Below are 14,593 nucleotides of genomic sequence, written 5' to 3' on the forward strand. Positions count from 1 at the left end.
TTTAAAGGTCTCAGGGCCCCTTAACACATGTAAAAACATCATTGAGGACCCCAAAGAGCTTTCTTATATAGCAAATTATGTCTGTTGATATTTACCATATTTGATATTAAAACCAATACATTTTAAAAACAAAAACCTACAAACATACATTTCATTGGGTCATCAGACTGATAGTAACATTATACATCAGGTAATTTCTGGAAGGCTCCACAACACATTTGTAAGAGAATTGAAAATAAGGAATTGGTGTGATTATGACCGTAGTTTTGACTTTGTGGAGCCCCTGAAATGGTCTCAAGGGCAATTTTAAGGACTGCTCACTTAAAGGATAGGCAAAGAAGGAGACCATCTTATGAGATTTCATGAGTGCCCAAAGGCACTCCTTTATGAAATAGCTATCTTCACAGTGCCTAAGCATTCCACCAAAATTTTATTTAGGCCATTACCTTTCTGGGAATTCCCCTGCAAAGAAGCCTTGGCCTAACCCTTCTTCCTAATAATTAAATTGATGTATTAAATGGCTAATCAGTTACTTTGGAGGATATTGAGAGACTTGGACTTAGAATTGATAGACTTTGATGGTAAAGACTTGGGAGGGTCATAGAGAGTGAAGAGAGGTGGTGGAAGGCATAGCTCAGAGTGCCTGATTCCGAGAAGGCAGATTGAGTGGAGAACCTGTGAATGCTGTCCTCTTGCTCTTGGGAGGGGCTCATCAGGTCCCCCTTAACTCATCCTGACCCTTTCAATTAGGAGAGCTTTTTCTGAATTTGTGAATTAGAAAAAGACAGTTTGGGCTTTGTATATTTAATCAAGGTTGGGAAAGTTGTAAACATTTGAGTCACTTAGAATAACTCAATCAAAAATTTTTCTTGGCAGTAAAAATTTATGAACTTTCCAGGGTGATGGTAAATAAGCTCAGAGATAAGGGAAAGTAAAAGAAGTTTTCTGTGCTTAAATAGAACTAAACTTCAAGATGAGAATGTGGGGGGAGGGCTTGGAACTTTTTAACTACCAACTAGGTAACATTTCACACATACACATTCAAAGAATACAAAAAAATACAAAAACCACATGATGGCCAGGGACTATGAGGCTTTGGTTAAAAGAGTTTTCTTGGACCAACTTTCTTCTATGGTTATTTAGCTCATCGAGAAAGAGATTTAACTTTCTAAAAATAAAGCTTCCTAAAGTAATTCCTGACACCTGTAATTTTTTTTTTTTTCATTTGCTCTCAAAATGCTCCAGATTTGACTTCAGTCTCCTCACCACAGTCACTTAGGCTAATGAATTTGGATAAGGTCACACAGCACTGTGATTCAGTTGTAAGCAAGCCAGCTCTTGCATAGACATCATATACATTTGAACCTTGTGAGGTGGAGAAGGTTTTCAAGCCCATTTTTATAAGTGTGAAAAATGAGGCCCTAAGTTTTTCAGTGACTTTCTTTGGGTAACACAGAAGACATGTTATTGCTGTCCAGTCACTAAATCATGTCCAATTCTTTGTGACCGTATGGACATAAGATGGGACTAAAGCTCCAACTCAGAATCCCAGACTTCCTGCCCAGTGCCCTCTCTCTTCCCTCCACTTATACTTTCGTTCATCCGATATCCTATTTGTCAGTATATTCCTATTTGCTCTTTACTTAGAATCTAACGCTTGCGTCTAATCTTACCACCTGGCCCAAAGTGTCATTCTCATTTTCAGAGACTGTTGACATATTAATAGCTTTTTTTCCCCTTTTTTTAAAATTTATTTTTTTTAAATTAAAATTTTATTTTAATTGGAGGATAACTGCTTTGTTGTATTGGTTTCTGTTGTACCACAATGTGACTCAGCCATAAGTATACATATATCCCCTCTCTCTCAAGCCTCCTTCCCAACCCCTCTCCCCCCACATCCCACCCCTCTCAGTCATCCTAGAGCACTGAGCTGGTTCCCTGTGCTATACAACAGCTTCCCACTAGCTAGCTATTTTACACATGGTAGTATATATATTGACATAGCTTTACTAATCTCCCTGCTTCTGCTTTCTTCCCCTTTCAGACTATTCTCATATCTGTCTTAAAATATAGGTCAAGACAGATCTTGTCATTCTTCTGCACAAAATCTCCAAGTGCTTCCCATCTTATTTAGAGAAGAAGCCAAAGTCTTTACATGGGCTTTATGGTCCTTCATGACTGGGCTCCCTGATACTCTAAAATCACCTTCTACTGCTCTTTCTCCTGTTTATACTCTGCCAGCCACACCACCCTTTTCTTGCTATTTCACCAATATTTAGACAGATTTCCACTAGAAAACCTTGGCACTTAACTCTTCTCTCTGCCTAGAATGTTCTTCCTGAAGGTGGCCACATAAGCCTCTTCCCCAACAAACCCTTTCTCTCTCCCTCTTCTGCTTCATTTTTCTCCCTTGCATCCATCACTATCTAGCATGCTATCTGCTTTACTCATTTATTTTGTTTATTATCTGTCACCTTCCAATAGATCATAAGCTTCATGAGGGCAGAGGTTTTAATCTGTTGGCTTGCTTTTCCCTAGCACTTAGTATAAGCAGCCAAGGAATATTTCTTGAGCAAATCAATTTTGTGACAATACATTAGGGGAGGGAGGGAGGAGTAGTTTAAACAACTTTGCACTGGAGCATCCCTCCTGCCCTATGAGAGAATACGATTGAACTAGAGAATAGAAGAGGACTTTTAGAAATTGATGGTCATGAAGCATAGAGACAAGTATAATGGATTTAGAACCAAAAGAATGGTGTTTAGATTTCATCCCTGATATTCAGCAATGTATGATCTTTGACTTAATATCTCTGAATTTACATGTCCTCAACTATAAATTGGGAGTGCACCAAGTTTGTCTTACTGGGTATCTGTAAAGGCTCAAGTGAGAAGGAGTATAGCTCTCAACATGTGCAAGCTTACTGCTGAAGCATGTCTGCTCTGTGACCTCAAAATCCACACTGAAACACCACAGGTCTCATATCTTCAGTTGCTCCTAGTTCTTTCTCACAGTCAGCTCCACCCTTCTCTGGAAGTGGATGCGGGGGTGAGGTGGAAATAGGAGTGCTGGCAGTAGAAGCAGGCTGAACAGAGAGAAAACCTATTGGGCTTTGTTTCAAAATAAGCAGGGATCCTAATCCAGGATGACATGGCCTTTCTTTGTGCTGAGGATATGACCAAAAGAACAGAACACACAAAAGTCAGTGTCTTAGCATTTTGACTTGTTGCGGTTCAGGCAAAGTGAATCTGGTCAGTAAGAAGGTGGTTTTCTGTAAGCCAGGGAGAAAGCCCTCCCAGCCCTTGATCATGTTGGCACTCTATTAAAACAAAACAAAACCCAAAAGAATAAAACCCCACAAAAGTTAAAATCTTTTCTACTGGGCATCAGCTTTCTGAATACAGTTTTGCCACTTTGTTCCAGAGTATTAACAGCCACCATCTGCCATCAGAGATGGCAGAGAGCCCTCCGACACTTAAAAAGGATGCAAAAATTGATATGCCTGAAAGCTCTCCATAGAATTATGTTACTTTACCAGATTTGATATTATGCCATAATGGAAAGACCTTTCTAGGATTTGAAAGGTTCCAGAGAATTCAACAGATATTTAGATGCTTTTCACCTAAATCATGTGAGCCTAGAGAGGGGAGTGCTCAAATCAAAGACCTGGAACTCAAAGAGCAAGTTGTGTTTTCCTGAAAGTAGCTTTCACTTTGTAATTCAAGGGCAAAAGTCAGTGAAGCCTAGCTGCCCTGATGATGCACTTCAGATACCATGTGATTCTGGATCTGCTGTTGCTATTTAGCTTTGTATGTAATAATCCCCTAAACTTGTATTCACCTTGGTTTCCCTTCTTATTGTAATATTGTAAATATCAATGGCTTTAATTAAGTGCTTTTAAGTAGTATATTGATTAATAAACCATGTGGTTTCTAGTTAAGAAACGTCAGGAAGCACTAAAATTTCAGAAACAGTGACCAGTTGGGTGGAAACCCATTGATATCGTTAGGGGTGGGTAGCATTGGCCCAGGCCAGTGTTCATGAAATACAGCCTACAGCTCAAAGATGGCTTAGAATTTTATCTCCCTTTTCCCTTGTCCCAGTGAGTTGCCAAGAGACACAGCTAGTTTTGCAGCTGCCCAAGCTTGGCTGGAACCACTTGGGAGAAGGAGGTGCTTTTCTCTACTTTGTCTTAGAGCTAACTTTAATCTACAAATCCCTTGGAAAGAAAGAATGTATTCATCAAGGGAACTCCAGGCCTACCAAGTTGTATTTGATTGGACAGGCTCCTATCCCCAGAGCGTCATGAGTAGCCACCATCTTGCTGACAAAGGTCAGCAACCATTCCTGAGACCTCAAGAACTGACTGACATGCCCTGGGTAAGCTGACATTTCCTGATGCATGCCAAAAGGCATTGAAAGAAACTGTGTGACAATCATGGAAAGTCAGAATTAAAAGAGCTTTTAGAGATAAGGAAACAGGCCTCAGAATTCCACCTGATTCACTAAAATCATTAAGTTTCACTCCTTTACTGGGACACCTGAAAGAACCCGGAGCTGGAACTCCTTCTGTAATTACAGACAAAAGGTTCTTACACAGCCTGAGGCGATCTGCTTAGCCAAGAACAACCATTTCCTAAGTTTAAAGATATTTGCTGGCTCACAGAGCTTACTGGAAACCCAAACTTTCCTGCATCGCCTCCCTCTGCATGAGATTCAAAGCTATTCCCATTACTGGTGTTTGATGTTCCTCCAGCTTCTTTGGCAGTGAATAGGTAAACATCTGGTTTGATAGATAATATGTAGTTTTGACCTGATGCTTAAATTCTGGAAAAATTTTTCCCCTGACTAGAGGAATTTTGATTATTTTCAGCTAAGGTAATTTTGGAGGTGAATGTTGATAAGAGAGAGAGACAGACAAAGAGACAGGGAGGGCAAGCAAGCAAATTCTTGGTTAAGGAGGGGCAATTTTTGAGATATATCAGGTTTAAAATAAAAATTAAAAAGGCCCCAAGAATCACATGTAAAACTAACACATAAAGTCAGACTTGAATGAATTTCCAGGCATCAATTTTCAAAAGCAAAACATATTGAGAGAGAACATTACAAAAATGGTAAAAAGATGAAGAGAAAGAAAACAAGTGATTTCACAAGTTTGGGATTTGTGTTTGACTTGTTTTCTTGAACAAAGAGATGGAATAAAGGGGATGATGTCATTAGATGCAGTTGTGATAATTGGCTTTTGTACCCACAAACTATGTATAGTTTTCTAACCATAGAGCTGTTAGAAATGCTGCGTTTATCTTTGCTATTTGATCCATATTCTGCTAGTTATATTTATGGTGATCAGAACAGCACCATGTATCTTTCAGTGGGTAGCATTTACTAAGAGCTGTTTCAACCATCCAGCTGTCCTGGGTCCTGAGAAATAGTTGCCGAGGAAAGCATGGGAATAATTCTTTTCCTGGAGAAATTTAAAACTGGAAACCAGAAGGGAAAGAGACACGTGTACCCCAGTGTTCATCGCAGCACTGTTTATAATAGCCAGGACATGGAAGCAACCTAGATGCCCATCAGCAGATGAATGGATAAGAAAGCTGTGGTACATATACACAATGGAGTATTACTCAGCCATTAAAAAGAATACATTTGAATCAGTTCTAATGAGGTGGATGAAACTGGAACCTATTATACAGAGTGAAGTAAGCCAGAAAGAAAAACACCAATACAGTATACTAACGCATATATATGGAATTTAGAAAGATGGTAACAATAACCCTGTGTACGAGACAGCAAAAGAGACACTGATGTATAGATCAGTCTTATGGACTCTGTGGGAGAGGGAGAGGGTGGGGAGATTTGGGAGAATGGCATTGAAACATGTATACTATCATGTATGAAACGAGTCACCAGTCCAGGTTCGATGCACGATACTGGATGCTTGGGGCTGGTGCACTGGGACGACCCAGAGGGATGGTATGTGGAGGGAGGAGGGAGGAGGGTTCAGGATGGGGAACACATGTATACCTGTGGCGGATTCATTTCGATATTTGGCAAAACTAATACAATATTGTAAAGTTTAAAAATAAAATAAAATTAAAAAAAAAAGATAGACAAAATAAACCTTCCTGCATGTATTTAAAATAACTTATGAAAATTCATGATGTCATGAATTGGAAATAAAATTTATAAATGTACTTATTATAATTCAATTTTATATTTTGATTCCACATCATTACATATGTAATCATATCTTGGATATGGATGATAGGGAATAAGATTGGCCATATGTAGATAAACTGTTGAAATTGAGATTATTCATACTCTTCTCTCTACTTTTGTATATGTTTGCAAAACTCATAAATCAAATTTTAAAAAGAATTGGATTCCAACTTTGCTAGTAATGGGCTACTTAAGGGAAGACTTTCCTCTGAACAAGAATAATATCATCACCTGTATTTTCACAGTTTATTCATCTCTGCTGAATTCTCATCTATTTTCCAAATAAAATCTTCCTCAATCAACAACACTGAATTACTCTAGATCTTTATCAATGGAAATATAATCTCAAGTGGTCTGCTTTTAATCTTCTAATGACTAGAGCTTCCCTCAATGACTATAATGTTCCAGCTTTTAAAGTGGCTACAGGCTAAAGGCCATCCATCTAGACCAGGTACTTCATCATCTCTGGAATTATACTACACACAATATTATTGCAAAATTTTAAACACATACTTATCATCCCCAGATACTCCAAACTGTTATAGCCACCCCTGGGCACATTTTCAGACTCAGTACCAATGAACCAGACCCACTTTTCTCACTTACTCTTGGGCTCTCTTCACAGTGATCTTTAGGAGTGATTGTCTAGGGACTGCATAATCTTAGTCCATTACAGAATCATGTACGCCTTCTGTTTTTTTTGATCAATGCGGCAAGAAGCATCTGTGGGCATTGTCAATGTATTTGCTGAGAAATGATGCTGAGTTAAAAGTACAATACTAGAAAAACTGATTTTCCCAAAGGAAATTACACACTCCCTCCCTTCTGATTTTACTATATATGTGCCCTCTTTCCTTGACTATCAAGAAGTTCAATTAAGAACTTCTTTCTGTTTATAAAAATAATAAAGACATATTAATTATAGAAAATTATAAAGTACAGAAGAGTAAAAACAGGGGAAGGAGAGACATAAAAAATAATTAACCCATTATTTTGCCATCCATCAGAGCCAGAGCCACTGCTAATATTCCTGTAAGAGCCAACTATGACACTCAAATGATGGAATTTGAATTTATCATCATGGTTGATATGAATACTTACCTTTCAGTTGGTTGATTTTCCCAATTTACTTTTTAAGTATATATATTTTGAAACTTCTTCAAGTCACTTTGGGGAAGAGAAGGGACAAGTAAAAATCAATATTTAAACTAATGTTGTGGTAGTATCTTGCTAAGACTAGGTCTCCTGACATAATACTTACCCAACTGTGGGATTATAGTATTAAATCAGAGAATCACTGGTTGCACATTAAAAACTTCAAAGTACTATAAAAGAATAATAATAATACTTAACATTGAGTTGTGTGATATTTTGCCAGGCATAGTGCTGATTAATGTTCATATATTATGTCATTTAATACTCACAATGACCTTATGAAAGGGTATCACTATTCTATTTGACAACAACCACCACAAAAACAACAATAACAACTACAACAAAAATCCTGGAGGTTTGGGAAGACTAAGTAATTTTTCCAATTAGAAACTGGCAAAACTAGACATAACTACATGGAAAAAAAAGCATGATGTGATATAAATTTTTGATGTAATGGAGAAGGCAATGGCACCCCACTCCAGTACTCTTGCCTGGAAAATCCCATGGATGGAGAAGCCTGATAGGCTACAGTCCATGGGGTCACAAAGAGTTGGACATGACTGAGCGACTTCACTTCACTTCACTTTGATCAAAACTCAGAGAAATTCTCCAGGAATTACTACCTAAATCCAGCCTTTGGTGTTCTGAAAGAGTCCACTTCACTCTTCTGTAAGATAATGAGGTTCACATCATGTCCCTAGAACCTAAGAATGTGATATTATTTGGAAAATAAGTCTGTGCCAGTGTTATTTCAGATAAGGACCTTGAGATGAGATCATCCTGGATTATCTCAGCATGCCCTAAATCTAATGAAAAGTATCTTCATAAGACATATGTATAGAAGGGAAGAGAAGGCCATGTGACCATGGAAGCAGAGACCAGAGTAATGTGATGATAAGCCCAGGAATGCCTGGGACCACCAAAAGCTAGAAGAGATAAATAACATATAGCCCACAAATGCTTTGGAGGGAGTGTAGCCCTGTGGGCAAACTTGCTTTTGGACTTTTAGCATCCAGAACTGCAAGAGAATCAATTTATGTTGTTTTAAGCTACAGAATTCATGGTAATTTGTGATAGCAGCTCCAGGAAAAGAATACAAAAATCCCAAGAAGAGAGGTAGAACCAACTTGGAGAAAGTAAAAGAATGAACTTCATAAGTGTTGGAATTGCTCAAAAGTATCAAGGCCAGGGTTATAAAATTCTTAGCCTCTGGCAATTCGACTAATGGTTCAGCAAGTGAAGGGTCGGGAGGAAGAGAGTCCACTGAATGGAACTGGGAGTCAGATTTACATGTTTCTCACTACAGTTTTCTGGAATCACTTCTCAGGAATATCCAGCTTTTATTCAGATCATTGTCCTTTATCTCTGTTTCCAAACAGGAAGATTCGTTTCTATGGCCAGAGGAAGTCAATGTTGCTCATGCTTGGAAAATAGACTGGGAATATCTGGCAGACGTCGTAACTATGCAATCATCTCCCTAAAGCTGATTCATCTGATGCTTTCTACACTTGTAGAGGAACAGACTTTCTTACAAGCTTTCTTCTTTATTTTCTGATGACCTCTTATTTTGGGCCATGAGCCTACCTGAGGACACAAAACTCATATAATTGCAATTAGCCTTGTTGTTTAGCCACTAAGTCAGGTCCAACCCTTTTGCAACCTCATGGATGGTATAGCCCTGCCAGTCTCCTCTGTCCATGGAATTCTCTGGGCAAGAATACTAGAGTGGGTTGCCATTTCCTTCTCCAGGGGAACTTCCTGACCCAGGGATCAAACCCATACCTCTTGCAAGTGGTTTCTTTACCACTGAGCTCCCTGGGAAGCCCTGCAGTTAGCCTTAAAGTCACTAAAAAATTTTCCTTATTTTTGAGATAGTAAAGAATTAACATTAAAAATTTGAGCCCACATAGATTACTGATTAGATGACTTTTTGGAAGCCACATAGTGAAGAGGAAAAGTTAAAATTTTACATAACCTCCTGCTCTTTCTGCCTCTGTAACTCAGCTTGCTCCTTGCAAAGTCTGGATCACGTAAGTCTCGGAAAGTGGGGACTCACAATGCTGGGAACTGGAGCTTATCTCACTCACCCTTGTCCTGCCTCTTTGCAATCGCCCAGCCCCTGCAAACCTGCAAACCCACTTAATCATGCCTGTCTGTGTATAAAAATTCTGTAACTCCTTTGTTCGGGGCTCAGAGTTTAGACTGTTAACTCCTCTGGGCCCGCTGGTGTAATAATCCTGAGTTCTCCAACACTCTGAGCTCAATTACTGGTTTCTGCAACAGTAGAAGTTTTAACCTGGGCTTCATGGGTAGATGGTGAGATAACTCCACCATCCTCTAAAATTGTCAGCAAATTTTTCCTTTCTGGAAGGACTCTGGTGACCCTCATACATCAAGTTCAATGAATATCTTTCACCTCTTCTTACAGGATCTCATATTAGATTCTCTTTTCTTTAAAATTTCTCTTCTATTATCATCTATAATGCTATGTGCTCTTGATATTTTCTTTTAACTTTCCAGCACATCCTCCTGTACCTAACCTTTAAATTCTGGTTCTGTGAATTCCCATTCCTGGCCATGCCTCCTACCAATCACCAACTCCTGAAAGCCTTCAACTCTGTTCCCTGGAACATATGGCTAATAACCAGCAAACTCCCCTATATCCTCAACCTTTTTTTCTAAAAGCTTCTTTTTATCTTCTGCACTTATTGAACCTGGTGCCCTTTTGAGAACAGCATTTCCTTGAAGCCCTGTGCCTTGGTTTTGCTTTCCTTGTATCCCTGGACTGTGCTGTGATGAGGGGAGGTATCGTTTTTGCTCCTTGTTGCCACTTCCAAGTCGCTTTCCTTTTTGGCTCCATTAAAAACCCCTTCATTAAGTCTCAAATCATCAGATAATTTACGAACCTCTCCTCTTTTGTATATAATCACTACCTTTATCAAGTAACTAGCCTTCATTCCTTAAAGATTTTAGTTTCAGTCATTGGTCTCCAAAACTACTTCTGTCATAATGATTGATGATATCAATATGTATATAGATGATTCTTTCATTCCCTGGCCTCTTCCCCTCTACTAACCTAGTTCTCATTCCTACTTAAGGCACACACTCCTATGATCACATCCTAATCTCTGTTATCACAAAACTGCTACCCTTCATGACTTCCTTTTCCCATTTCACACTTCCCACTGCCATAAGACAGCCTCCTATTGTTCCTGTTTTTTCTTTTTCCTCTCAAGTAGTCCAACATTAATTATCCTTTATCTGTGGTTTTCAATGGAGGCAACTTGACCTCTACCCTCCAACCCCCAGGAGACATTGGAAATGTCTGGAAACTTTTATGGTTCTCACAGCTAGGAGAGTGTTACCAGCATCTAGCAGGTAGAGGTTTTCTGCTAAACATCATATAAGGCACAAGACAGCCCTCCACAGCAAAGGATTATCCAGTTCAACTGTCAACAGTGCCAGGGTTGAGAGACTCTGCTTCACATGACCAGTATCTACAAGCCACTGGTTCTACCATGGTGTTATATAAAGAACTGTGTCCTCCAAAGAAAAATTTGTATGTTAAAGTCCTAACCCCTGGTCCTTCAGAAAGTGAATTTCTTTGGACATAGGGTCATTGAAGATACAACTAGTTAATACAGGGTCATGCTGAAGTAGGGTGTGCTGCTGCTGCTGCTGCTGCTGCTGCTAAGTCGCTTCAGTCGTGTCTGACTCTGTCCGACCCCATAGACAGCAGCCCACCAGGCTCTGCCATCCCTGGGGTTCTCCAGGCAAGAACACTGGAGTGGGTTGCCATTGCCTTCTCCATTGTGTGAAAGTGAAAGGGAAGTCACTCAGTCGTGTTTGACTCTTAGAGACCCCATGGACTGCAGCCTACCAGGCTCCTCCATCCATGAGATTTTCTAGGCAAGAGTACTGGAGTAGCTTGCCATTGCCTTCTCCGTACCTCTAATTTAATATGACTAGTGTCCTTATAAAAAGAACACCAAGAAGAGACAGAGACACAGGGAGAACCTCATGTGAAGACAAAGGATTAGAGTGATCCATCTGCAAGTCATGGAATGCCAAAGATTGCTAGCAAACCACCAGAAGCTAGAGGAGAAGAGGCATCAAAGATTATTCCTTACAGATGTCAGAGAAAGTATGGCCTTGCTGACTGAAATTTGGATTGCTAACCTCCAGAATTTGAGAAAATAAGCAATTCACTCTGTGGCACTTTGCTACAGTAGTTATAGGGAGCCGATGTGCATAGTTTCATTGACCTTTACTCCATTTATGTCCTCATTTCTTGCCTTGCCCAACTTAAATAATAGTGGTTGCTAAAGCAATAAAATATACAATATTGCACAACTGTATTTATTCCCATCAGGAAGCAGAGAGATTGAAATTTGGATATGTGTTACAGTATTCATTTATTTAAATCACGTGATAAAATGTTATAAGTAAACATGATAAAATCTGGGTAAGGGTGATACTGAAAAGAGGACCAGGACTTACAAAATACATGAAATTGATGCAGTGGATTCTCCAATGACATAGCAGAAGCCATGAGAAGAGTCTTACCCGGTATACCTGAATTGAATCTTTTTTGGTATGACTGAGTGACTGAACTGAACTGAACTTGTATTGGTTTATACCTTCCAGGTTTTAATTCCTTGACCAATGACCAATAACCCCAAACCTATAGTGGTGGTGGTTTAGTTGCTAAGTCATGTCTGACTCTTGCAACCCCATGGACTGTAGCCTGCCAGGCTCCTCAGTCCATGGGGATTTTTTAGGTAAGAATACTGGAGTGGGCTGCCATTTCCTTCTCCAGGGAATCTTTCCAACCCAGGAATCAAACCTGTGTCTCCAGTGTTGCAGGCAGATTCTTTATCAATTGAGCCATGGTATAAAATGTCTGATCAAGGACTCTGAGTAAATAATTTCAGCTACTATGATGGGCCTCGAATCATGATTCTGTTCTACTTAAATAAATGATTTGCAAACCTAGGACTGTACCAAGAAATAAACACATGGATGCTGAAAAACTAAATATGACATTGTTTCTGCAAATTTTTACTTTAATGCAAATATATCAAGTTTAAAAAATCATTTTACTGTTTTGCATGTACTTATATTAAAGATGTATATAGGAAACTAACATAGTAGACTATGTGTTTGAACTGTGGTGTTGAAGAAGAGAGAAGGGACTCTCTACTCTTGAGAGTCCCTTGGACTTCAAGGAGATCCAACCAGTCAATAGTAAAGGAAATCAGTCCTGAACATTCATTGGAAGGACTGATGCTGAAGCTGAAGCTCCAATACTTTGGCCACCTGGTGCAAAGAACTGACTCATCAGAAAAGACCCTGATGCTGGGAAAGATTGAAGGCGGGAGGAGAAGGAGATGACAGAGGATGAGATGTTTGGATGGCATCACCAACTTAATGGACATGAGTTTGAACAAGCTCTGGGAGTTGGTGATGGACAGGGAAGCCTAGCGTGCTGTAGTCCATGGGGTCTCAAACAGCTGGACACGACTGAGCAACTGAACTGAACATAGTAGACAAATGATTTTTACTGAGACACTTAAAGTATTTTACCCATTTATATTTATAGTCAATTTTCAATACCTGAGATAATCTGATTTACTAAATTAGAAGTTTACTAAATTAGGCTTTAAGATTTTGAAATGCTTATGAGAATCATATGTAAATATATAGTTGGCCACTGAACAAAAAGGAGATTAGGGGAGCTGACCCCCTCCCCCACCTCGCTTTATCTTCAGTTCTATATCCTTGGTTCAACCAGCCATGTAGTATTACAGTGTGTATTTACTGAAAAAAATCCACATATAAATAGACTCATGAAGGGCAAGCCTGTGTTATTCAAGGATCATCTGCATAAGTTTTTGTTATAATTAGGTTTACTATAGTTGTGTATCTGTTTAGGAAGGTTTTGTTTATGGGGTTTGCATATCTGCTTTCTTAGCTGCTCACAAGGAAATCCACTATATGAAATGTGAATATAGATGGAAATATTTATAGGAATGTAAGTAACCAGGTCTCTAAAATGTGTTCAAATATATAAAAACATTCAAATTAATGGCTTTATACACCCATTTGTTGAATTATATGTTTAAATAAAATAATAAATTTGTATGTTGTGTCTGAAAGATTATGCACTGTTTGTTCATGAAATGTATAAGCTAATCTAACAATAAAGTACATACTGTGCTTAACTCCAATCTAAAATTCTTAATTTACTAGATTTTTGCAATTGTGTTTAATAGTTTAAGAAGAACAAGGTTTTCAGTTTATAACTGTAGTAGATAGAACATCAGTGATAACACAGGCTACTGTACTGTTTCCTGTCCACAAAAGCCTCTATGCGATCAAAAAAAGAAGCCAACTGTTGTCAGTCTGAGATGGATCTTAAAAAAAAAAAAATCTTTTTGATGAAAGTGAGGCTGAGAGAAAGCCAGGACAGAAAGAGGTTGAGCTAGAGAGAGAAACAGTGTACAGAGGACCATGGAACTTCACTCCCAATGGAGCAGAGAGAATGAATTAGGGATCCTGAGGAAGGTAGATGCCAAAATCCCTTAATTGGAAAAACTATGCAAGAGGCAGCTAAGAAGAAAAAAATAAAAACCCTCTTCAATATGCTTCCCACTTTCAAAGCACATACACATACTTGCTATGGTAAAAATGAATCTGGCTGGCTTCTTCCAGACTATTTTCCCTGATGGGGTTTTGATGGGCAGCGCCTTTTTGGAAAACAAGGATGTGATTTGTACTTCTTTCAGCAGAGCCTGGTGCCAGTTCTGTGACTCAGTAAATAGAGCTCAATTGTCCCTCCTTCCCCTTCCCACTCTTTTAAACCTAGTAGACTTTCCTGGCAGGCGGCACTACCAAGTCAGACCTCTTCCCCTTATAGGCAGAGAATGTCCATCTGCACTGAGGTCAGGGTCAGAGCATGAATGGGAGGAAGCAGATCAGGAGAAACATGTTCAGATGGAATAAAATGTAAACCAGGCAGAGGTCTATCCTGATGCTGGCCCACCCTGGAAGCCCCACCTCCTCCCCCTGCCACCCCTTCTACAATGAATTCTCAGTCACCAGGGTTGAACCACATGGAGCTTGGCTGCTGGCAGGCATCTGTTGGTTAACAGATTAGGGTTTTTGTCTGTATTTGCTGTTTTCTCTACATCAAGTGTGAACTTTCTGTTTTGTC

At 39.2% G+C, this 14,593-nt stretch overlaps 1 protein-coding gene across 3 annotated transcripts in view; it reads left to right on the forward strand.

The window, feature by feature from the left end:
• Positions 1-13,601, forward strand: part of CD200 (CD200 molecule) — a 36,610-nt gene extending 23,009 nt beyond the window's left edge. For all 3 annotated transcript variants that reach the window (XM_019979544.2, XM_019979381.2, XM_070787742.1), the window contains one exon: positions 8,757-13,601. In XM_019979544.2, coding sequence (XP_019835103.2) covers positions 8,757-8,932 — 176 coding nt within the window. In that variant the 3' untranslated portion in view covers positions 8,933-13,601. The remainder of the gene's footprint in view (positions 1-8,756) is intronic.
• Positions 13,602-14,593: the final 992 nt, after the last annotated feature.

The sequence above is a fragment of the Bos indicus genome, chromosome 1 (assembly GCF_029378745.1).
Source record: "Bos indicus isolate NIAB-ARS_2022 breed Sahiwal x Tharparkar chromosome 1, NIAB-ARS_B.indTharparkar_mat_pri_1.0, whole genome shotgun sequence".
Classification (NCBI taxonomy): domain Eukaryota; kingdom Metazoa; phylum Chordata; class Mammalia; order Artiodactyla; family Bovidae; genus Bos; species Bos indicus.